Source organism: Amblyomma maculatum, chromosome 3 (assembly GCF_055883805.1).
Source record: "Amblyomma maculatum isolate TAMU_Amacu chromosome 3, ASM5588380v1, whole genome shotgun sequence".
Classification (NCBI taxonomy): domain Eukaryota; kingdom Metazoa; phylum Arthropoda; class Arachnida; order Ixodida; family Ixodidae; genus Amblyomma; species Amblyomma maculatum.
Window position 1 is genome coordinate 164,550,779 of NC_139346.1, and position 25,315 is coordinate 164,576,093.

A 25,315-nucleotide genomic window follows, 5' to 3' on the forward strand; every position below is an offset into this window, starting at 1 on the left:
CGCCGATGTCTGCCCGAACGCAGGCGTGGTCAAATGTCGAGGATGTGGCATGGACAACCCAACGCCAGACCACTCGTGTGAACTTAAGTGTGCTCTTTGTGGCAAGGGACATGAACTGGGACACAAAAAGTGCCGTGAGATGTATAGGATTCCTTACATACTCAAAAAACGCCAGTGGGAGAAGAAGACACAAGACAAGACGGCAAATTCATCAGAGAATACATAAAACCGGTGGAGCCGACCTAGGACCAAAGAGGACGAGGGCTATCGCGGCCGCTCGGTCTCCTTCCCTCGTCTCGGGTCACGGGGCCATTCCAGCTCTAGGGACCGTTCCGGCTCCAGGGGTCGTTCAGTATCCAAGACCCACTCTGGTTCAAGGACCGGGTCCCAGTCCAGGGGCCGTTTGAGCTCCCGAGGGCGATCACCGTCGGTGTCTTCAGCCAAGAACAAGACGGCAGCCGACCATAAAGAGGTGAGCTGGGTAGGTAGATCCTCCCAAAATAATTCGGATAAGGGGACAGATGAGCTCCTCCAATTGAGAAAGATGGTTGAGACCCTTACTGACACCGTAAGGAAACTTACTAAAAAAAACAGAAGAGTTAGAGAAGGAAAATTCAGAACTCCGGAAGATGGACCAATCCCGGCTTACTCAACAACCAAAGATAACGCATGCACTGGTGGAGGCGGCGGCCGGTGTCAGTGATGCCTCGGCGGCGTCACCATCGCTTCCCCCGCCTACAAAAAAGAGGACGTGTGATAACACGCAGCCCGAGCTCACGCTCGCAGAGGTATGCAGGAGGCTAGAGGACAAAATTGACGCCCAGGTTCAGGCCACAGATAACAAAATTCAGGCGCAAATTCAGTCCATTTTTAACGTTGTTCAGGAAATCACTACAGAAACCAAAAGGCTAGGAAACGAGCTGTTAGCTATGAATGCGTGGCGGCGGGCCGTAGAGAATAAGACGCTATTACGATAACCCTTCAACAACTTCAAAATGGCCAGGCAACATAAGGACAATAGATATACGCTCTGGCAGTGGAACTGTCGGGGATACCGCCGGAAGCGAGCAGTTCTTCAACAACTCCTCATTGGTAAAGACTGCCCGGACGTGATCGCTCTTCAGGAAACTGGGGGGATTGCAAAATTATCAGGCTATCAATCTTTTAATACCTCTGGCGAGAAGGCGGGAGTTACCACCCTCGTCAAAAGGAACATAACGGCTATTGCGCATGACACGGGGATCAGTCACGTAGAGCACGTTCTTCTAGAACTCATTCCGAATAATAAAATTAAGACCAGCCTATTTGTGCTGAATATATACAGCAGTCCAAAACAAAGAAAGACTCACTTCGGGTCGCTTCTTCAAAAACTACGCATTGCTAACAAACAAGCGGTGGTGGTAGTGGGGGACTTCAACGCCCATCACGCTGCTTGGGGGGACCAGAGAGAATGTGTCAAGGGTAGAGAGCTCTGGCTCGATATGCAACAAGGGGCCTTCACCCTACTTACGGACCACTAGAACGGGAAATAGCGTCAGTACGGACACATCTCCGGACCTCACCCTTGTTAAGAACGTCGGCAGCACAAACTGGGTTAACACTCAAGAAAATTTAGGGAGTGATCACTTTATTTTGGAAACGGTAATTACTGCTGGGCCCTATAAACGCCCAGGCCGACGTCACTCACTCGTCGAGTGGGACGCCTTCCGAAAAATCCGGGAACAGAATGCTAACACCACAGAAATTGATGACATTGAGGAGTGGATAAGGCAGCTCCAATTGGACGCTCGTAAAGCGACCAAGACTGTGGCGGAAGACTCAGGCCTAGAAGCAGTGGACACCCGCCTCCTCCATATGTGGCAAGCCAAACCAGTATGGAAAAGCGACTTAAAAGTCAAAAGTGGAATCGTAACCTTCGCAGAAGGATAGCAAGGCACAACAAAGAGATAGAGGAATATGCGCTCAAACTTTCTACGCAAAACTGGGAATCGCTATGCGACAAAGTGGACGGGAATATAAGTCTGGCCCGCACATAGAGTTTACTCAGATACCTCCTAAGACCCTGACGGATGTAAAACGGCCCAGAGGCAAAACCTCCAAAAGATCCAGCATCAACATGAGGGCACAGAGCAAGAGCTGCTCGATGAGATTCGATCTAAGTACATAGGGGACACCGAGAAGGTACCTCTGCATGGTTACTGTGGGATACCCAACGATCACTTGGACAAACCTATTACTGAATCCGAAGTGCGAGTAGAGCTTGCTAGATTAAATACTAATTCAGCGCCCGGGCCGGATGGGGTAAGCAACAAATTGCTCGGAAATCTCGACGACAACTCTATAACAACACTCACTGCCTACATGCAGAAATGTTGGGAGGCGGGTGAGATTCCTAAGCAGTGGAAGTCGGCTAAGGTAGTACTTATTCCTAAACCGGGAAAACCTCTGTCGATCGAGAATCTAAGGCCTATATCCCTAACCTCCTGTGCAGGGAAATTGATGGAGCATGTAGTGCAGACACGTCTCAATAATTACATGGAAGACCACCATCTTTATCCTATCTCCATGGTGGGATTCAGGTCTCATCTCTCAACGCAGGACGTGATGCTGCAACTAAAACATGAAATTCTGGACTCACAAACGCGGGACACGAAGGTCATCCTGGGTCTTGACCTGGCGAAGGCTTTCGATAACGTCACGCACAAGGCGATCCTGGATAATCTCAGCCTCCTGGGAGTAGGCCCGAAAACCTACAACTATGTTAAAAATTTCCTTTCCGACAGAGTCGCCCAAATTAACTTCGGGGAAAGTAATCAGACTACATAGAGCTAGGTAGCAAGGGGACCCCGCAGGGATCTGTACTGTCCCCGCTTCTATTCAACGTGGCCATGATCGGGCTTCCTAGCAAACTAGCAGCGATTGAAGGTCTCAGTCATTGCATGTATGCGGATGATATTACTATGCGGATTGGCAAAGGAACCGACGGTCAAATAGAGGAAACTCTCCAAATGGCCATAGGAGAAGTTGAAAAGTACGTAAATGATAGGGGACTTAAGTGCTCCCCGCAAAAATCGGAAATGCTTTTTTACCAACCAAAGAGGAAATCACGGTCGGATCCCCCGCGGATATCTCTTAAGGCTCAGGGACTCGATATCCCGACGGTGGACAGGATTAGAGTCTTAGGGCTGTACATTCAAAACAACGGTTTCAATGGAGAAACAATAAAAAAGTTGGAGATATGCGCGCAATAGACTATGCGGCTCATCCGCAGAATCGCAAATAGGCGCTATGGCATGAAAGAAACGAATCTAATCAGGTTAGTTCAAGCCTTTGTAATAAGTAAGATTGCTTACGTAGCTCCTTTCCTTAATCTGAAGGCAGCGGAGAAGTCCAAGCTGGAAGGGATCATTCGCAGAAGTGTCAAGCAGGCGCTGAGTTTACCAATTCGGACCCCCACCGCAAAACTTTTAGAACTAGGTCTTCACAACACACTGGATGAAATTGTGGAAGGCGTGACAATATCGCAGTACGAAAGGCTGTCGGGAAGCGTTACAGGCAGGAAAATCCTAGCCAAACTAGGTATAAATTACGAGAGTCAGCGAGGTCCGAAAGTGGACATGCTTAAGAGCGTGCGCGATAGGCTGATGATCCCACCACTACCTAAAAACATGCATCCCGTCCACCACAAGGATCGCTGCGAGAAACGGGCTGAAGCCCTCGGCAAATGTTTCAAAAACTATCCGATAGAAGACGTGGCCTACGTGGACGCAGCTAATTGCGGGAAGGGGAGAATGGTGATAGCGGTAGCTAGCGCCGAGACATATCTCCGAGCCGGCGCCTCGATCACGACGGGCAGTCTCGAAATTGCAGAAGAAGCCGCCATCGCACTTGCAATAGTGGGCACGGATACGTCAACGATATTCAGTGACTCAAAGGTAGCAGTGAGGAACTTTGCCAAGGGGAGGGTCTCCCCTCTGACGAACGGAATCCTGCGGACTGCAAGGGACGACCACAAAATTCGCATAGTCTGGACACCTGCACAAGCATCCCTGGCTGGAAATGAAGCAGCTCACGAACTGGCTCGAGGTCTTGCTTTCCGAGCCAGTGGCCATACCGAGGGCTTCGCAGACAGGGATCGTCTTGTGTGTTACAGAGAGATCACACAACATTATAGGCTTAATCGAACGAAGTACCCCACCGCTGATAAAACATTGACAAAGAGTCAGGCCACCTCTTGGCGCCGTCTCCAAACTTATACGTTTCCGAACCCGGTTATGCGTAGTCGTTATTATCCGGGACAATATTCAAACGAGTGTAAGCAATGTAAGGCCAAAGCGGATCTCAACCATATTCTCTTGAAATGCCCTTTTGCCCCCTTGGAGGGACAAAAAATAAAGTCACTTAAACAATGGGAGGCTCTCCTACTCAGCTCCGATCCGGAGACTCAAACAAAAGTCGTCCAACTGGCCGAAGACGCCGCCAGGAGCCAAGACCTTCTGGCCGTCGTTTAGGCGAGGGGCCTATATGCCCTTCAGACTGTTGGCAATAAACGTTTTACAATCCAATCCAATTAACGTCCCAAAGCGACTCAGGCTATGAGAGACGCCGTAGTGGAGGACGCCGGAAATTTCGACCACCTGGGGTTCTTCAGCGTGCACTGACATCGCACAGCACACGGGCGCCTTACTTTTCGCCTCCATCGAAAAGCGGCCGTCGAGGCCAGGATTCGATCCCGCGTCCTTGGGAACAGCAGTCGAGCGCCGTAACCACTGCGCCACCCCGGATTTTTTTTTTTCTTTACTGCATGAATTGGTACAAATACATCAGTAAAAGATCGTGGTTGCCATGCCCTTTGGCTGATAACAGTGTCTAATGGACTTTCATTACCACAAGTTCGCCCATAAGACTCAAGACCTCCTCCGCAGCGTCTTGCTGCTTCAAAATTTCTTTTAGTTTTTACACTTGTTCAACAAAATAATCACATACAGATCGTGCATCGACATCACAATGTCTATAAGCCATCCTACTCCTCCAAATAATGTGAAGGTCCAATAGCATGATGAGGTCATACTGAAAATCATCATTAACAGTTGTCAAGTACCAAATTCCACGTGGCGTCAATGGCAGGTCTTTTTTATTTGTCCTTTGTAACACATCCCAGTAAAACACCGCCTCCAAACAATCCAGGAACACGTGCTCAACTGTTTCAGGTTTCCTACATAGTAGACAGTTTGAGCCCCAAGGTACAAAAAGGCCCTTTTCTTTCATCCATGTTTTGACTGGGAGGGTTCCAGTATGCTATTTAAAAAAGAATGTTTTTATGCCCGGTGCAACAGTCATGTTTTTAACTCGCTTGAGCACGTCTTTCCCTGGGCCTTCACAGTATAAGGTTCTGTACAATGGAGCTGGGAACAATTGTGAAATAAGATCCTTGTACAGCCGCTTAGGTGGTACCGTCGCTAAATACTCTACAGAGTACCGCACGCGCAAAAACCTGAGCGACCACATCACTTCTCGCAGGAAGCGTGACACAGTGTATCCCCGAGCAGAGCATGAAGAGACTATAAACTCTGGAATTGCACTGGATAGCATGATTTGCATAAAGGTTCTCAGGAATGCATTTTTTGTTCACGTAGGAAACAAAACCTTAAAACCATCTGCCGCACATATAGATGCTTAGAGACAACCCTCCGTCTTTAACTCGCCGAAAGAGATTATCTCTGCTAATTCGTTCCCAGTTGGACGACCAAATGAAGACCGCAAATACACGATGGAACCTTTGTATATTGATTCGAGCACAATACAATACTTGAAGTAAATACGTTATTCTTGCCACCAAAAAGGTATTGCATACAGTCGCACGGGCGAAAATAGAGAGGTTATGTCCCATCCATCCTTTCGTCCTTTCCCGTATTTCTTCCGCTTTTTCATTCCAGTAATTCGTATTTTCCCCGTATTTGTCCGATGGGACTCCCAAATAAACTCTGGGCTTTGTAGCCCATCTTACTCCACAGAAAATTTCCGGTTCCTCTTCCCATTTCCCGTGCCAGACTCCGAGACTTTTCTTTAAATTGACAGCACTACCAGTCTGCCTGCAATACCTTCGTGTTACTTTCAAAGCTTCCGAAACGCTTTCGCAGTCTTCACAAAAAAGCGCCACATCATCAGCGTATGCCAATATTTTCACTTCACATACTCCCAGCTTAAAACCACGGATGTATTCGTTAGCAGTTACCATTCTACACAATGGTCCCAAATATATAGCAAAGAGGAGAGGAGACATTGGACATCCCTGCCGCACAGATGCTCTTACATTAATTCTTTCAGATAAAACTTTGTTAATCATAAGGCGTGTAGAACAACATGGATAAGCCATTTTAACTCCTTTCAATACAATGGTACTAGCGCCAATATGTTCCAACAAACAGTACAATATTTCATGAGACACACGATCAAATGCTTTTTCAAAATCAACTTGAACCATGGCCACTCTCCTGTTTAGAACATCGCGGCACTCGAACACACTACGCGCTACATGAATATTATAAAATATGCTTCTGGTCTTTATTCCACATGTTTGATGAGGTCTAACAATATCTTTTATAATGTATTGCAATCTCTTAGCTAACACCTTCATCAGAATTGTATAATCAACATTTGTTAACGTGATCGATCTATAGCTTGTAACTTTTAAAGGCATGGCTGGCTCATCAGTCTTGGGAACCAAGACCGTATGCGCGACGGTGGCAGATAACCCACATCAAAGCACTCCTTGAAAAGCCTATAGAGCATGATAGATAACTCACTTTTAAGGCTTTTGTAAAAGGCCGCACTCAAACCATCTGGTCCCGGGGACTTTCCGACATTCAATTCATCAATGGCTTTTTCTATTTCCTCCACACTTATTTCGTTCTCTAACTCATCAGTAACTTCTTTGCCTAATATTGGCATCAGAGGCAAAAAGTTATCTCTAAACCCTTCTTCACTTGGTGCTTTGCTCGAAAACAGCTCACGGTAATGCTCCACGAAGGTGCTCGTAATTCCGTCTTGATCATCATGCCGCTGCCCCTTGCATTCAATAACCGTTATCTCGTTCGCGCGCGCACATCGCTTTTCATCAGCCAGGGCGCGTTTTGTTGGCGTCTCGCCACCGAGCCATTTTTCCGTGCGCGCTCTTATCGCAGCACCTCTGTACTTCTGGGCATCCAAAGCTTCTAGCCTAACTTTGGTGCCTTTTATATCATGCATGAACATACCCAGCATTCGTTCTTCTTCACGCCCTAAATATTTTAAGAGCTCTTGGAGTTGCTTTTCTTCTTTCTTTTCCTCATACTTAATAATGGAAGAGCGCTCAATTGCATTCATTTTAACCTCCTGTTTAAATCGTTCCCAGTATTCAATACAGCCTGTTTCGCTCTCATAAAAAATATCAATGCTTTCCTTAACTTTTCTTCAATATAGTTCGTCTTCTGTAAGCCTCGAGTTTATTTTCCATAAGTCCCAGTTCATTTTTTATTTACACTGCTTCGTTCCGCCCAGCGTGACCGTAACTAAACAATGGTCACTAAATGACACTTGCTTCACTTCATGCTGTTCACAGGTAGGCGCCACCCCGGCGGGCTCGTTACATTTATGTAGTCTTAGCTAAAGTGGCCCAGATTCAAGCCCGTGCTTTCTGCGATGTAAAATTTGAGCTCACCTGTCGAAATTGTAGAATTAAAGCTGCGGTTTCGTGCGTTTCGAAAGCCTCACACAGGCTTTCAATAACGAAATTGGTTCATCCAGGGAAGGCAGCCGTATCAAGGCTATATTTAGAGTGCGGAACTTCTTACCTACCCATTTTCTTTCATCTGAAAACGTGCTTTCTCACCAGGTAAATGCTCGTACATAAACCTTTCTTTAATCTCATTCCTGAATGTGGGCCTCTTCGCAGCGTCGTCTTCGTGCAAGCGGTGGTACCTTGCTCCCGAACAGAGACCATATCATCTAAAAGCCATAAGAAAAGGCGCGGTAGCAGTCTCACAGTGATTGGACATCTGGATCATTAAAATTGGATATGGGTAGCTGTCTCGTTTCCCGATGAACACCTGTTGTTGTGGCTGTAGGAAGAAGGAAAAGAAAATGCACGGGCCTGCTACTGGCTCTGTAGCTAAGCCACCTCTGCTGCCTCGTGCAGACAGAAGAGAAAATAGACAAGAAAGAAAAGGAAGAGGGAGAGAAAGACGCGCGCCGCAACAACAGCCGTCGTCCACCTCCGAAGCGGTGGCGGGTGCAATTACGGCCCACAACAGATAAAAATTCGCTGGCAGGCTAGCCCCCCGCCGTAAGCGGCGGTGACCTACCTGTCCCAGCCCCATCAGGAGCGTACCTGGTCCCGATGAACAACTCAACAACACCGTAATTGAAGGAATGAAGAAGGGAATGAAATGGGAAAGAGGGTGTGTGGGAGGAGCCTGGCGTCGAAATTGCTGGGGCAGACCACGACGCAATGAGTCAGACATGGGTCTCCATAGATGTGTAGAGTGTGTTCTTTTTACGCTTCCGCCTAATTCCTGGCCCATGTGTTTCTCAACATGCTGTCTTTTCCCGCTAATTGCACTGCTAATTAACCCACACGTGGGCGGTTGCAGTGCGGACGCCGAGAAAAACAGCTTCAACTTGCTTACTTACTGCATCCAGTTGCTATTAACTCACTTACATGCAGCGTCTCATTCCTTAGCACTGTGTCTACTGCATTACAGTGCACGAAAAAAAGAGCATTGTTGATTTACAATTACATTCCGTCCAGTTGCCCCGGCGACCGCTGCGGACGCTGCATCCCAGTTCTTTCGGGAGCCGAACAGGCAGTGCAGCATGATGATCGGCGGCAGTGAGGTCGACTCCGCGGTGTCAGGTGGTTGGTAATGCGTATAAGCAAGGCGCAGGGCTTCATTTCTGAAAGTAAAGTAAAGGATACGATGTGCTGAAGCCGAGAAACATGCGCAGAAGCGAAATACATATTGGCCATCCGATATGCACCATTCGATAGAACACTATCTCCTACTGCGGTAAACGCATGCGGCATCTTCGGTAGTGTCTGACAGTGCATGCAAGAATTCCTGCGTTACGTGAGAGGTCAGTGCCCTACGGCGTCATGGCGGAACCACCATCCTCAAACGAAATGCTTAGCGATTCATTGTAGAATCCTTTCAGGCGCAACGAGTGTGCGCCGATTGGTTAACCGTATGATCACTACGAACGAGACAGGCCACTGAGAAAGAGCTCGGTCGCTGTGCAGGTTGAAAGCAACGCGAGAAAGGATATATTAGCGTCTAGTCAAGACTTACTCCCTGAAGGAAGAGTAGGCTTAGCTTTTTTTTTTTTTTTTTTTTTGTTCTAGGCAGCTTTCCTCCTTGCTCAATCCAACCTGGTTCGCACTAAAGAAAAAAATAGATTCTATGGCTTCTTCTGGACCTGCTGACCGTGTCCATTTTACCTTGAACTCAGCTTCAGTCTCGTCCCGCCATAGCAACACAAGTTTAGTTTGGTTTTGTTTATGGATTTTAACATCAGCAAGTGCACCTGCCACCGCTTTTCGATGGAGGCGGAGATCAAGGCGGCCGTGTTCTGTGCGATGTCGGTGCACATGAAAAAAAAAAAAGAGGTAGTGAAATTTTCCGCAGCCTTCTAGTGCGGCTCGCTCATAGTCTCAGTCGTGAATCGCTTTTGGGCGTTCAGCCTTATACACAAACTAAACCAAACTTGTGTTGCTATAGTTGAACTCGAATGTTTGACTATGAGGCTGAGCAAAAGGTCGAACTAACGCAGTCTGCGCCGGAGCTCTACTGCTGCATTAAAAAAGCACCCTCTCCAAAACAAGGCGTGTTCTTCGCTGTGGTATGTCGTTGTGTAGCATATTTAGAGTATAACTGTGCTTTACTAATTACGCGTCGTAATTAATATCTTGTTAATTAGGTTATTGTGATCAGAAACTGAGCTTTACATTACAATTCCTTCGCAATCGTTGGAGAGGTTTTGTCGAGAATAACTGCACTGGACTATCAGTAATCAATAAGGTTCCGCTAATTTATTTATTTAAATTACCCTCAGGGTACAGATGTATGTTAAAGAGGGGAGGGGCGCATACAGGATATATATGTATATATATAAAACAGAAGATTAACACAATAAGCATAAAAATCTCTGAAAAACAAAGCACATAAAAAAGAACAACAAGGTACATGGGTAATTTAGGAAGACGGCATAGGTGTAAAAAAAATATAAAAATATAATAAGCAAAATTAATTGAGTAACAGTTATTTAAGAATTGAACTTTACGATATAGCATTAGGTTATATATTGTTGGAACATGGATGAATTATGTCGAGTATAATTGCAACGGTCTAGTAATGGTAAGTTTCAATTACTTGCATTTAATTTAGTGAATTGCGATTACAATTTTCATATTACGTTACAGCATTACTATTGAGTATAAATGCACTAGGCTAATTGTAAGTCTTAGTTTAAATAGTTAATTCTGATTAAAAATTGAACTTTGCACTACAGCAGCATGTCATACATCGCTGGACAGCCTACATCTAGTACGATTGAACCACAGTAATTGCAGTTGCTAATTGATTACTGCTAATCAGTAATTAGGATTAAAAAATGAGCGTTTTATCTACAACGCCAAGTCATACAGGTCCTGAAAGTAATGAGACAAGACAATGTGTTGCGCGCGTATAAGCACGGCTGTAAAACGGTTTTGGGGGATGATGGGGGAGCCTTCAGTTTCGCAATGCGGCGAGCTCAATTGGCTTCGAACAGGTGAAGCGAGTAGACCCTTATGACAAATATCCTTGTTTCTTAGCTGCGTCTATAGGAGACTGCAGTGAACGTTGGAACAGCATTACGCGAAGAATTTTTGCATTAAACCTTGGAAGACACTTGTCACCATCAAGACGGCATACGGCAATTGTGGAATATTTACCTCTTCTACAACCGCAGGGACACTTAAACACCGATTATTGTTTGCTAAAACACGCACACAATCATTATCGGCGTCCGTTCATGGCCGTATTCATCCCATCACTGCCATATTCTGTCTTCCAATTAGCAGAAAACATTTGCTTCTCAGGTGTCTCCTACGCTTAAAATGAATAATGATTTTACGTACAAAACCAGGCAGGGGGGTTTTGAATAATTATGAGACTCTACGGAGAATTAGAAGATACCTTTATGACCATATTGATAGAAATGATCTAAGCTTCCGATGAGCAGCAATACTTAGCTTCCACAAAAATTAGGTCAGCTGCTGTAGAAAATCAATGGAACGCGTTTTTTTTAAATATCAATAAGACAAACTAGGAGACTTCAGAGTGAATATCTGATATCTATTATTGTCCGAAAGTTACACAATATGTAAAAAACTACGTTCATAACCCCCCCCCCCCCCCCCCCCCTCTCAAAAAAGAGATCAAAAATTTATTTCTGGGTTGGTGTTGAAAATTGTGCTGCATCAAAAGATGTCTTTATTGCTGCGAAAATCGCACCCATTTTTTTTTATTTTTGCCGCCACTATATTCATTATTGTGATGCTTACTCTGAAAAGTATTCCGTGATAACAGATTTGAAGTAAATGGCAGTACAGCCTAGCTTGTTGAATCCTCTCAGAGAAACACCTATAGATATGGGATTATTAGTCCTTAATGTCCCTTCTATGTATCTCCTCAACAGTACATGCGAGCGGGCTAATTGGCTATAAGACTCCGACTACCTCTGACACTACATGGTTATACACACAGTACACACACAACAGAATTAAACCAAGACGTTTAAATATGCAGCACCAGAGGTCGTCGGAGTCTCTCCTCAAGTTTGGCGCAGAAGTGGAAATAAATTCCATTGTTGAGAGCAAACCCAGCGTTCCATTTCACATTTCACAGCGCTAGGTCAGGCCTTTTCGACAATAATGTCGTGGCGGCGTACACATACCTGCCATGGCAGCGCCGACGGACGAACGAACGACGGTGACATGCCCTGGCCCTGGGAGCTGCCGTCTTTCCAATATACTCTCGACAGGTGGAAGTGATGGTCTCGGAGAAGAGACTTCGAGGCACTCGTAGTGCTCGCCGGAAGCATCCGGTCGCCGCCATGCGCCTGGTCGACAGCAACTCTGCCCTATAGTACGAAAGGCATGCAAGTGCTCCCTTTCGAAAGTTCCTCTTCAGTGGACGGAGTCTAAACGGACAAATGAGAATTCTCTCGTTGCACTAAACATTCCGCCCGCTGCATTCTTTGTCCACGTGAGAGACTGATTCGATGTTGTAGTGCACCACGCACGCGCGCTCGCGAGAGAGAGAGAGAGAGAAAGAGACGTCGGGTCGCCGCATTAAATCAGGGAATGCAACACAGCTGCTTGTAGAAAAGCCGCGAAAAAGCAAAGTGACACCTGCGCTAGAGATGCGTTTAAAAATTTAGGACTGAGAAATTGGGATAGCGAGAATAAAGTAGTTTTTTTTTTTATGAAAATGTTTACGAAATGAATTATTAAAATGGGACCGGCCCCGCTAAAGTGACACCAAATTGGTCCCTGGTGTGTGGAAAGTATTTCAACACTACATACTAAAGTTGTCAAAACGGCTCGAACACAGGCAATTACCGGTCTCTGTCCTTTCCGGGTTTCTTCTCGAATCCCGGGTTTATCCGGTATTCGGTACCCAAACTGTTGCGTATAGCGATTTTCAAAAGCGCTCTTGATACCTGACTGGTCGTGTAATGTTAACCCGTTACATTTCATTTTCAGGATCCCTTTGCCTCGAGTGTATGCTTTCTCGTCCGATAAGACGCCTTTATTAGGCTCATGCTCCGCCTGTGAGAAACTGATCGTAATTCACCTTGTCTAGCGTTAAGATGATAGTAGCGATGACAAGATGTAGTTAGTGAAAATGATAACAGCAGCGATTGTGATACTGATGGTGATGATAGTAGTAGGAATGACAATAATGCCGTTAGTGAAAACAGTCCTGTAAAGTGGCTTTCGCCATTTACGCCCTTAAGTAGACTAAAGCGCAGTCCTGTTTAGTGTTTGTTTAATAGGCAAACAGCTAAATCATAGCAAAGTATCGGTGTAGGGGCGCCACCTCCTTTCCTCCCTCTTTGTATCTTGATATAAGCGCCCTGTGTTCTGTATTGCACGGGCATTTGTTGGCCAGCGGGACGCGCGGTCAGATCACAGTAAACCGGAGTGAAGGTTATGTACTCGGCTGCATTGTCCTTCCCCTTCCAAGACACACATGTAATACTTTTTAGTGTTGTTGTTGTTCTCAGTGCGACATTAAAACACCTGGTTAACCAAGGAAATTGTTTTAAAGCTTCTTCTTGGAAGACTGTTGGTTAACTTGTTGTCTTTGGCTTCGCAGCCTTGCAATCCCAGTGTCCCGTAAGGAGCCTGATTTTTCTAAATCTGCCGTAGGGAGATGTGTGAATGAATAATATCAGCATCTAATGAGCGCTGAGCAAAATTTTCAGTTGAACATGCATATGCATTTAGTGACCTCCTTATTGCACATATCTAATTTTATATGCCATTCTGATGGTAAGTTATGCGCATGTTTTTCAAATACCATGCTATGACACTCAGGCTTGACTTCGGAGGAAGTAATATTGAAACTTTTGTTACGGACTTAATGTGGCCCCTTATGAATATAATCAGTTGGCATCACTTGCGATATATGAACTTATATCATGCGAAGTTTCACCAGTGCCCAATGTGCTTACGTCGCTTTGGAGATACCCAATTAAGGAATAAACCAAATAGTTATAATCTATAAAGAAACTATGCACATTGTAATAGATTACTGCTGTGAAGACTACCAGCTGATTACTTCACATAGCTGTACTCCTGGCGCCGAGTTCAGTAGTCACTTTGTGTTTTAGTTATTTCTCTCATTCCTTTTCACACTCACAGCTAACCATGCGAGACAGGCCTCGAAAAACTACATCTTCTGCCTGCGCATTGTATGTAAGCAGCCCCGTCAGTCTTCCCCCAGCCCACCACCGCAAAAGTGTCACTGGGAATGCTTCAATAATACTTTTGACATCCGCAAGTAAACAGTGCAAAACAGGATCGCACTCATGAAAATGCTGCAAATGACTGCGCAAGAAGCGAGATATGGCACTATGGCAGCATTCTGCCGGGCGCTGCATTAACAGAATGGATTTAAATTTGAAGAGTACACTACATTTCCTTCCTGCGCGCTGCGATCGGCTTACGCAGATCACGTGTTCCTTTCCTCCTATAATTTCAAACACATCGCGATATGGGTGTCGTTAAAGGGCATTTCGTTACGTTTCCTCTGCCACTTGTTCTTGTGCCGACGCCACAGAGGCCGCCATTTTGTTGTCTGCGAAGCACTGCGGAAGGCTCCTGGCATTTCCCCAAGGATTATCGTCTTCTGCTTCAGCCTGCACTGCTGAAGCTGCCCGCTCGACAACAAAGTGGTGCCCGTGACGTCACGTGAATCTCCTTTTTCGAACAAAGTTTCTATTCCGGCCAAACAATGTTCTCGTTTATAATTCATTTAACTCCACTAACTGCCGGAAAGCGTGCCGCGATTTTTTTTCCCCGAAGAAGCAAATATACTGAAGGCCTGTTAATCGCGTCACTGCATACAGGGCGTTTATTTAAAAGCGCACAAACGCACTAGCCTAGCCTTCCAACAGTAGCAAAGATGGCGGCTTAGCGTACTTTTTCTTCGAACCGCGCACCACGTGACAACGCTGTCAATAAACAACATTTACAACTCAGATTAAAGTACAAGGGAGAAGAGACAACCATTCCTCAAAACTTTTCACAAACGGTCGACGCCTCGGATGAAATTATATTCCGCAGCACCACCCACAACCTGGTCATTGCTTAGGCCTGAATATAGTCCGAACAGAGCGTGATGAGAGGAAAAATATCGCACTCTAAGCAGTATTTAGGTATACAGTGCCGAAAGCATCGTGTTAGGAGCTCAATATCATTTCCGAGAGTATCACTGTCCGATACTTCGCCAAGCAGCCTGCGTTTGTTTTTACTTCGCGGCCAGTTCACCCGACGTTTATCGCAGGTTGTGATTAAAAATGACTTGTTTAGACGGCCGGAAAAGTTGCCCGTGTGTACGCTGAGCTCTTGATGTTCAATTTCTTCTGATTAACTAAAGCTAGTTAGACATGTCGCTCGATTTTGGTACACGTTTGAGTACTACCACCGCTCTTGAGCAGCGAAGAAACCTGCAAAAAAAATTTTGTTGTGGTTTAACTCTGTTAACACTAGTTGAAGTGCGATGGCAACGGAGGAAGCTTCTTTTGCCTGCTACATTATTCCCCAATCACGCCCTATCAGTGCAATGTGTTACATTAATGGGGACACTTAAGCTCATCCTTTAAGAGTATGACGCAATAGCCTAAGCTACCAGCCCACATATAAATGAGAAGGGTTGAATGCTGCCGAACCGAATGTGGAGTGAAAGCATTAGATGCGGGTGACCGAGCGTTCTTCGTCTCCTTCTTCTTCGTCTTCTTCTTGATCTTCTTCTACTTCGTCGTAGTCTTCTTCGTCTTTATCTTCTTCTTCGTCTTTTTCGTCTTTGTCTGCTTTGTATTCCTCTCCTTAGTCTTCGTCTTCGTCTGCTTCATCTTCGACTTCTCCGCGGCTGTTCAAGGTCAAACATGGCCCATCCCGGGACTGCGCGACAGGCCGAAACCTGGCGCAGTATTGCTGTCGCAATAAAAGTTACCAGCCGCCGTGTCTTGGTGTACTGTTTGCGAGCTGTGTGATCAAACCTTGACCAAGGTCACCTCGATTCAACAGAACCTGGTTGCAGAAGTATTCCTATCGTAAGCAACTTCAGTATACGGCAAAGGAATTCGAATATTCTTCCCCAGCCCACGATTAATTTCATAATGTAAAACGTCACATGCTACTTCTCCCTACTAGTAAACTAACGAGAAAAAAAATAACCGTGAAAAATAAAAGCGAAATGAGATGGCTTTTAAAAAGGCTGTTATTAGGCCTATGTAATCAAAAGTAGGAATTTCCTTTCTTACGTTTACTTCCTATAGTTGTAGAGTGGCGTGAGGCATCATGGGAATGACAGTGCGCAGATGTCGCAGTAAAGTTTATGTAAGCAAAATCAAAAGGACATATGCACGTTGCAAAGATAAAGTAGCGGTTTAATACAGCGCTCACAAATGAGCAAGCATGGCATAGTACATGGCACAGAGGATCGAAAACAGGCAACATAGAGCGCAGACATGATACACGTCACCCATAGCGTCCAATTAAGCGTCCTACATCAGGTACAGCACGGTTTGCATTTGTGCACCACGTTTAACTGCGCAAATATGCTCTTTCGTAAAAAAAAAAAAAAAAAAAAAAAAAGAACTCAGAGTCGTCAGGATGAGACAGCAACTGATTATATCCCCAGAGCAGTTTTTTTTTTTTTTCATGATATTGTCACCAACACAAGTAGCAAGCAGCACAACAACCGAGCTGGCCCTTTTTAATCAAGCGCAAAACTCGAGAGAGACGAGGATGACGCTTAGCCACGTGCCAAGACATTCGGCCACTTGGTGGCGCCAGAAGATGGTCAGCGGTGTGGCATTGCCCCCCTTCCAAGGGGCATCGACCTGATGCCGCAAGCTTAGAGGAATAGTCGAAAAGCGGGGCAAGTTATACGGGAAAGTCTCTGGCTCTGGTTTAGACCCTGAATTGGTTTACCGATTGTAATAGGGCTTCATTCTGGCAACATGAACTATTTCAGATTTCGGCTGCCGAGAGGAGCACCTCGTAGTTCACCGCGCTGAGGCGGCGGAGCACCTCGTAAGGTCCAAAGTATCGCCGCAGAAGCTTTTCAGAGCGCCCTCGCAACCGTATTGGGCTCCATACCCAGACTTGGTCGCCGGGCGTGTAAGTCACCTCTCGGTGTCGCAGGTTGTAGCGTTGGGCGTCGTGTACTTGTTGGTGCCGCATTCGCTGTCGGGCAAGCTGGCGTGCAGCTTCTGCGTCACGAATAAATTGGTCAGCCCCCACGACAGTGGAGGGAGCAGAATCTGGTAGAAGCATGGCATCCAGCATAGTCAAGAGTTCGCGTCCATGAACCAAATGAAATGGAGTGAAGCGTGTTGTTTCCTGGAGTGCAGTGTTGTATGCGAACGTGATGTACGGCAGAATTCGGTCCCAGTTCCCATGATCATCGTCTACATACATAGAAATCATATCGGCAATTATCTTGTTAAGCCGCTCAGTCAGTCCATTAGTTTGAGGATGATAGGCTGTTGTCTTGCGGTGGGTGGTGCCACTGAGTCGAAGTACCTCACTCGTGAGTGCCGACGTAAACGAGGTTCCTCTGTCAGTTAAGACGACTGTTGGCGCACCATGACGGAGTACAATGCTGTGAATGAAGAAATGCGCAACTTCATCTGCGGTACCACGTGGAATGGCCTTGGTCTCACAGTAGCGGCTAAGGTAGTCAGTGGCAACCGCTATATACCTGTTACCCATGGAGGATTTCGGAAATGGGCCCAGTAAGTCCATGCCGACCTGTTGAAATGGGAATTTCGGGGGATCGATAGGCTGTAAGAGCCCAGCTGGTTTAATGGGCGGTGTTTTCCGCCGCTGGCACTCACGGCAGGTACGGACGTAGCGGTGCATAATGGCAGCTAGCCTGGGCCAGTAGTACTTTCGGCGTATCCGTGCCAATGTGCGAGAAAACCCGAGATGGCCGGAAGAAAGGTCATCGTGGCACGCACGAAGAACTTCGTCATGTAGCGTTGTGGGTACTACAAGTAGATAAGCAGTTTCTGTTGGACCGTAGTTCTTCTTGTAGAGCACACCATCAAGCAGGCAAAATGACGACAGTCCGCGCCTGAAAAGCTGAGAAGGAGATGACACGGTTCCTTCGAGGTATTCAATGAGGGGCAAAAGTTCAGTCAGCCCGCTGCTTTCGGGATAAGGTGGACGTCGCGATAACACCAAGGAAAACGGAATCGTCGTCGGAGCCGTCCGCGTGGCAGGGAGTAGGGGCGCGGGACAGACAGTCAGCATCACTGTGTTTCTTGCCGGACTTGTGCACGATTGTAACGTCAAATTCTTGCAACCGAAGGCTCCATCGAGCAAGCCGACCCGATGGATCTTTCAGGTTTGCCAGCCAACACAGAGAGTGATGGTCGCTCACGACACGAAACGGACGACCGTACAAATACGGACGAAATTTCATGACTGCCCACACAACAGCGAGGCACTCCTTTTCGGTAGTTGAATAATTAACTTCGGAACGGGACAAAGTGCGACTGGCGTAAGCAATGACACGTTCTGCACCATCCTGCCACTGAACAAGGACCGCACCGAGGCCAACGTTACTGGCATCCGTGTGCAGTTCCGTGTCGGCCTCTTCGTCGAAGTGGCCAAGAATTGGCGTACATTGGAGACGGGACTTGAGTTCCGTGAAAGCGTTTTCCTGGTCGGAGCCCCAAAAGAACGGCTCGGCGTCTTTTGTCAGGCGGGTCACAGGCTCAGCGATCTTGGAGAAATTGTTAACAAAGCGACGATAGTACGCGCAGAGGCCGAGAAATCGACGCAAGCTTCGTTTATCCGCTGGTTTGGGGAATGAAGAGACAGCGGCCGTCTTCTCTGGGTCTGGGCTAACACCTCGAGCGCTGACAATGTGGCCGAGAAATTTCAGCTCGTTAAAAGCAAAGTGGCATTTTTCGGGTTTTAGAGAGAGACCGGCAGATCGGATGACCTCGAAGACAGCGCGCAAACGTATCAGGTGCTCGTCGAACGTGTCCGAAAAAATCACAACGTCGTCGAGATATACGAGGCATGACTGCCACTTCAGACTAGAGAGTACAGTGCCCATCATTCGCTGAAATGTGGTAGGGGCCGAACACAGGCCGAACGGGAGCACTTTAAATTCATACAAACCGTCTGGCGTAATAAAAGCGGTCTTCTCACGGTCTCGCTCGTCAACCTCTATTTGCCAGTATCCACTGCGGAGGTCAAGGGACGAAAAGTAAGTGGCATGGCGAAGGCGATCGAGGGAATCGTCTATGCGTGGCAGGGGGTACACATCCTTTTTCGTGACGTTGTTGAGGCGTCTCTAATCCACGCAAAACCTCAAGGTTCCATCCTTCTTTGCGACGAGGACAACAGGCGAAGACCAGGGACTCGTCGACGGTTGGATAACGTCGTCCTGGAGCATTTCTGTTACTTGGCGGCGGATGGCATCACGTTCTTTTGAAGACACCCGGTAAGGACGCTGACATAGTGGACGTTGGTCATCGGCAACTATAATTCGGTGCTTCGTTAGTGGCGTCTGTCGGACCTTGGAGGTTGATGCAAAACAATCTCGGAACGAATTGACAAGATTCTCTATGCAGCGTTTCTCACTGGGCGAGAGGTGCGGGTTCACATCAGTCTGAATGGCTGTAGGCGTCGCATTGTCGGGGTCTGACGTGTTGGTTAAAGCGTACTGGCCTGTACATTCTCCAAGTTATTCAAAATAAGCGACCGCCGTGTTCGCCGTCAAATGTTGGGGTTCACATGTGAAGTTTGTCACTAGCACGTTGGCTTGGCCACGGACAAGTTCGACAAGGCCCCGAGCTACACAAACTTGTCGAGTTAGAAGCAGTGACATGTTAGCTTCAGCAATGCCACTCGAGCCGGTGCTATGATCACATTCGACTGTGACGAACTTGCTCGCACGCGGAGGGATCGTTATGTGGTCGTCACAAACGCGCAACATCGTTTTCCGGAAGTCCGTGTTGCTATCAACTGCTAGCTTGGTTGAAAACGATACCATGAGCTGCTCCCGAAGGTCTATAACCGCACCATACTCTTGAAGAAAATCCATGCCGAAAATCAGATCTTTGCAGCACTCTTGTAATACGGCAAATGTGCCAGTGAAAGTAAAACCGCAGATCTCTATGCGGCAAGTGCACATGCCAATCGGCGTCATTACATGACCACCGGCGGTACGCATCATTGGCCCAGACCAAGGCGTCAGAACCTTACGGAGTGCCGTGGCTAGCTGGCTGCTCATGACCGAGAAATCGGCGCCGGTATCCACAAGTGCGGTCACATCGCAACTGTCGGCGGTTACAAAAATTTCCCCGGAAACAATGCGTTCGCAGCACGTCGGTAAGTTCATCGGATCGGGTCGTCGCCGCTCGGGTCGTCGCGTCAAATCGTCGGGTGGAGGCTGTTTAATCTGAAACGTAGCGGCGGCCCCACCCCCGGAGGTCGCCGTGTTTAGTTTTCCCGGTGAGGGGACGTGCCTCTGAATCGCCCAGAGGAAGAGTACCGACTGGGCGAAGCAAAACGCTTCGGAAATGTCGATCGCGACCGCCGTTGTGGTGACGTTGGCTGCATCTCGTTAGCAGCCAGGTACTCCTCAATCTCCTGTGGTCTTTCGCCATAGCGGGGTCGAGGCGCGTTTGGTGGAAATCCTCTCAAGCCGATTCTCCGGTATGGGCAATTGCGAAGAATGTGACCAGGTTCGCCGCAGTGACAACAGAGCGGCCGTCTGTTGGGCGTGCGCCACAAGTGCGCCTTGCTGATAGCGGGACGCTGGTATTGCTGTGGCTCGACGGGGCGCAGATCTTGTTGCTGCTCGACGGGGCGCATGTAGCGAAGCGGTGGTCCGACAACGGGACGTAATGGATTTGGCTCGGGAGCAGGTCGACGTAAGACATCACTATAAGTCGTGATGCATGGCTCCGGTTGTGGTGCTGGTGGTGGTGGTGGCTGCACCGCTCGCCGAATTTCATCACGGATGACGTCCGCGGTAGAATAATTATTTGCAGAGGGAGCATTCAAGTGGAGGTTTTGCAGCTCTTCGCGGACAATGCTCCTCACAAGCTCCCGCAATGCCTCGTCGCTGGCTGCTGGCACGGACGCGCAGCAGGGTGTGGCCGCTACGCTTGCCTGGCAGCCGTATTGGGTACTCCGTTCCTGCAGGGAACGTTCTATGCTGGTAGCTTCTCTCGCGAAGTCTGCGACAGTTCTTGGGGGGTCGCGAATGAGGCCAGCGAACAACTGCTCCTTCACCCCGCGCATGAGGTGCCGTACCTTCGTTGCCTCAGGCATGGTAGGGTCGGCCCGATTGAAAAGCCGCGTCATGTCCTCGACAAACATGGCCACACTCTCATTTGACTGTTGAGACCTTGAACGAATTGCAATCTCTGCATTTTCTTTGCGTGCACTCGAGCTGAATGTTGTAAGTAACTCACGGCGAAAGGCTGCCCAGTTGACAAAGGACGCCTCGTGGTTCTCGAACCACGTCTTGGCCGAGTCTTGCAGCGCGAAGTACACATTCATTAGCTTCCGCTCGTCGTCCCATTGGTTAAATGCAGCCACACGGTCAAAACTGGCCAACCAGTCTTCCACATCCTCTAACCGGTCACCATGAAATGATGGCGGTGATCGCGGTGCGAGAAGGACGAACGGTGGGGCGTTGCTGGAAGGCTGGCTTGTCTGGCTGCTCGCCGTGGATGTCATGGTTCGTAGCGGGGTGGACAGCGGTTTAAACTCAGGTTGTAGGCCTCGCAGGCGACGGCTGGCTTTATGGACAGGAGTCGCGTCCACGCGTTGATGAGCAGCGTCACTGACGTCTTCGGGGGCAACGTACATGGGATCTTACCCCGCACCTCCACCAAATGTCACCAACACAAGTAGCAAGCAGCACAAAAACCGAGCTGGCCCTTTTTAATCAAGCGCAAAACTCGAGAGAGACGAGGATGACGCTTAGCCACGTGCCAAGACATTCGGCCACTTGGTGGCGCCGGAAGATGGTCAGCGGTGTGTCAATATTTATGATTCGTTGCGGTTCACCCTCTAAAAAAAGTAGCACGCTGAGCTCCGCAGGATTTGAAATCGGGTTGGCTAAATTCGTCTCTGAGATTAAAAGGTATGCTCATCCGATTATCATTCGATTATGTAAAGATTGCATGGTGGCAAATGCAGTTATGCCAACATTTTTGTTTATTTTTGTTTATTTTTTTTTTATTTTTGCGGGAGACGTGAGAGCAAAACGCAAACAGGAGACAATGCACAAATACTTTGTTCTTTCAAAATTATACTGACTCGTTTTTGTATTGCATGGCACTGAACGGAACAACGTATATCGCTTGCAGGATGGCGAGCGCGCGCTCGAACTAACAAAAACACAAAGCATGATAACTGTGTCGGCCCCATGCTCCCGCACTGTGGGTCGCTTACGACTTGTTTTCAAGATTTGTCAAAAGGATGACAGCGAGATATGATTACAGTTCCAACAAGAAGAGCTCTCAGAATTCAAATGCTCGCTGCGGATGTAGCTGCTATGCGGCCCAAAGAGTAAACAGAATATTGGATCAAATAAATCCATAGAATGATACAGTCGTGCGTGCTCCTAAAATAGCAAGGGTCGGAACGCATGACAGACGCGTGTTTCTCTAGATCTCATAAAGAATGTATTGCGTATTGCGACACACAAAGTACAGCTTGAGTGGACACATTTTTGCCCAAGAAACCTAGCTATTTCATTCTTTATAGTTATTCAGAGCAGCATTATATAGATAAGTGTCTCAGTCATAAGAAGAGCAACGCAGTCGTGTCTAGAATACGGCAAAGTATGCTGCAGTTTCGTTGTAACGTCAGATTTTTGGTATAGTAATTTTGTAGCTTTGTATATTTTTTTTTCCCCGTAGTAATTTTTGTTCGTTTGTAGTTCTGCAGTACTTTTATGTTTCAACACAAAATTCTTACGTTACTGCAGGAATTTATGTCATCACTACAAATTCGCTGACAAAACTCGCACACAAATTCTGTTGTGAATACAAAACATATTTTGTACTTTTTTTTCTTTCGAATGGGATTATTCGTAATCAATACACGCTCAGCTTGTAGTACGCGGAAATCCACTTGAATATGACCGCATAAAGCTCGTTTCTGGTGTGATATTTTGCATCCAGTAGAGATGTTTCCTTCTTGGTAATGTTTGCAAGACAAACATCCTAATCATCATCATCATCAGCCTGATTATACCCACTGCAGGGCGAAGGCCTCTCCCATATTTCTCCACTTAACCCGGTTCTGTGCTAGCTGCATCCACTTGACCCCTGCGAACTTCTTAATCTCATCCGCCCACCTAACTTTTTGCCGCCCCCTACTACGCTTTCCTTCCCTTGGAATCCAGTTTGTTACCCTCAGCGACCATCGGTTATCCTCTCTTCGCACTACATGTCCTGCCCATGTCCATTTCTTCTTCTTAATTTCCACTAGAATGTCGGTAACTTCAGTTATTTCTCTGACCCACTCTGCACGCTTTCTATCTCTTAATGTTACCCCTACCATTTTTCGTTCCATAGCCCTCTGGGTTGTCCTCAACTTAAGTAGAACTCTTCTGGTTAGCCTCCACGTTTCAGCCCCATAGGTGAGTACAGGCAAGACGCAGCTGTTGTATACTTTCCTCTTGAGCGACACCGGCAAGCTGCTAGTCATAATCTGCGAGTGCTTGCCAAATGCGCTCCATCCCAATCTTATTCTTCTTGTTATTTCCTTTTCATGGTCCGGATCTGCGGTTACTACCTGTCCTAAGCAGACATATTCGCCTACTACTTCCAGTATTTCGCTACCTAACGTAAACTGCTCTTCCTTCCCGAGGCTGTTGAACATTACCTTAGTCTTCTGCATATTGATTTTCAAGCCTACCTTTCTACTTTTTCTGTCTAGGTCATCAATCATTATTTGCAGTTCATCCCCCGAGTTTCTTAGCAAGGCAATGTCATCAGCAAATCGCAGATTACTGATGCAACATCCTAATGCAAGAAGAAAAATTGAGATACTTAAGATCCGTCTCTAAGGGTATGACGCGACAGCATAATTAGTTGCTGTCTGCGAATCCCCTTGTGCATCCTCGTTCGCGTATATGTATTTCTTCATCGCTTAATGACTAATTTCTTAATTAGCACCTCTAACACATCACGCATTCTCATTAGCTTACTTTCGGAAACTACCACATTATATAAAAGACCACCCGACGTAGCCGTGAAGACCCGTTTTAACCGTGTCGTATACGAATCTGTTTGCGAGGCTTAGAAGTAGCGTGTACGAGATCCAAGAGTCTCGGTGACTTCGATTCTTAACTCAGCCTCTCATCCCATAAAAGCTGCCCGAGTTGGCAGCTCCTGTCCAATCAGTGCACGGCCATGTCACCTGCCAGCTACTAGATGCATGCTTCTGATTTTGAGCGCAGAAAGCCGCAGGCTATGAATCCGAGGCCAGGTCGTGTGCGAAACGGTGCGTTCAGACTGTCACGTAAAAAATATGTTCAAGAGAAAACTTGTACTGTCAAATGCGCGCAAATACAGCATTACCTACAAAGGCGTTGTGGTTCCCGTTATGCTACGAATGCACGACTTGTAGCGAAGTTCGCCGTCAGATGTGGCTGTACGTCAGGCTACGTTGTTAATAAAATATAAAAAAGGCATTCAGATTATTGAAGCTGTAATGAGAATCCTGCGCACAAGATAGAAAGATGGCAATCGACCAAGTGGCGCAGCCACCCTCTGACGACTCTTCTGTTCCGTCCTCATAAACCGGCTGGCGCTCTGTGTCAAATTTCCTCTCTAGATATTCAGTGACCTTAGATTTAGGTGCTGCCTTCCATTTCACATGCAAGCTTTAGTCAAAAAGTGCAACACGAGCGGATGTCAATCAGAACCGTCTTTGTTCGATTTACTGATCAGAGCTTTCTTGGACATCTATATCTATCTATACACCACAAAGGACAGCGGACATCTATCAGTGAAATTCTACGGTCAATGCCCTTAGAATATTTAACAACGCACACTTCGCCGCCGGGTGACCTAATGAATCACTGCCTCTTGTGCCGTGCCTGTCGCAGGTGCCTGAAAGAGGTTACTGCACTACGCCGAGTCCGGCGGTCATCTATGTGTTTACGGTTGCTAGCAAGTCAAGGTGAGCAAAAAAAAAAAAAAGAATATCAAGTGAAAGCATGACAGGCGTGCTTTCAGATGGCACTTGTTACTGAAGTGGAGCCTGTCAATGACGCAGAATGCTGTCGTACTTGAATACGTTACAGTTGAGAGACACGAAAAACCTAGAATAAATATGTTCGCGAGACCCATGCTTCGTGTAGCACAGCTCAAGATGTCAGCCAGTAACGTAAAAAAAACACCGGTTACGACCCGGAGAAGCAGCCATTTAGCGCGAGAGATTTATTACCCCATGTGTAACAAAACTGGCAGTGTCGATGTCGGCATCACCCGTTTGGAGCCTCAGAGCGTT

The 25,315-nt window shown here is 47.1% G+C and overlaps 1 protein-coding gene across 1 annotated transcript; it reads left to right on the forward strand.

Moving 5' to 3' along the window:
• Positions 1–3,254: 3,254 nt before the first annotated feature.
• LOC146196719 (uncharacterized) lies at positions 3,255–4,511 on the forward strand. Its single transcript, XM_084596397.1, has one exon. The coding sequence runs from the start codon at positions 3,255–3,257 to the stop codon at positions 4,509–4,511; it is 1,257 nt and encodes a 418-aa protein (XP_084452523.1).
• Positions 4,512–25,315: the final 20,804 nt, after the last annotated feature.

Coding starts and splice junctions, on each gene's coding strand:
- LOC146196719 (XM_084596397.1), top strand. CDS start 3,255: ATGCGGCTCATCCGCAGAATCGCAAATAGGCGCTATGGCATGAAAGAA.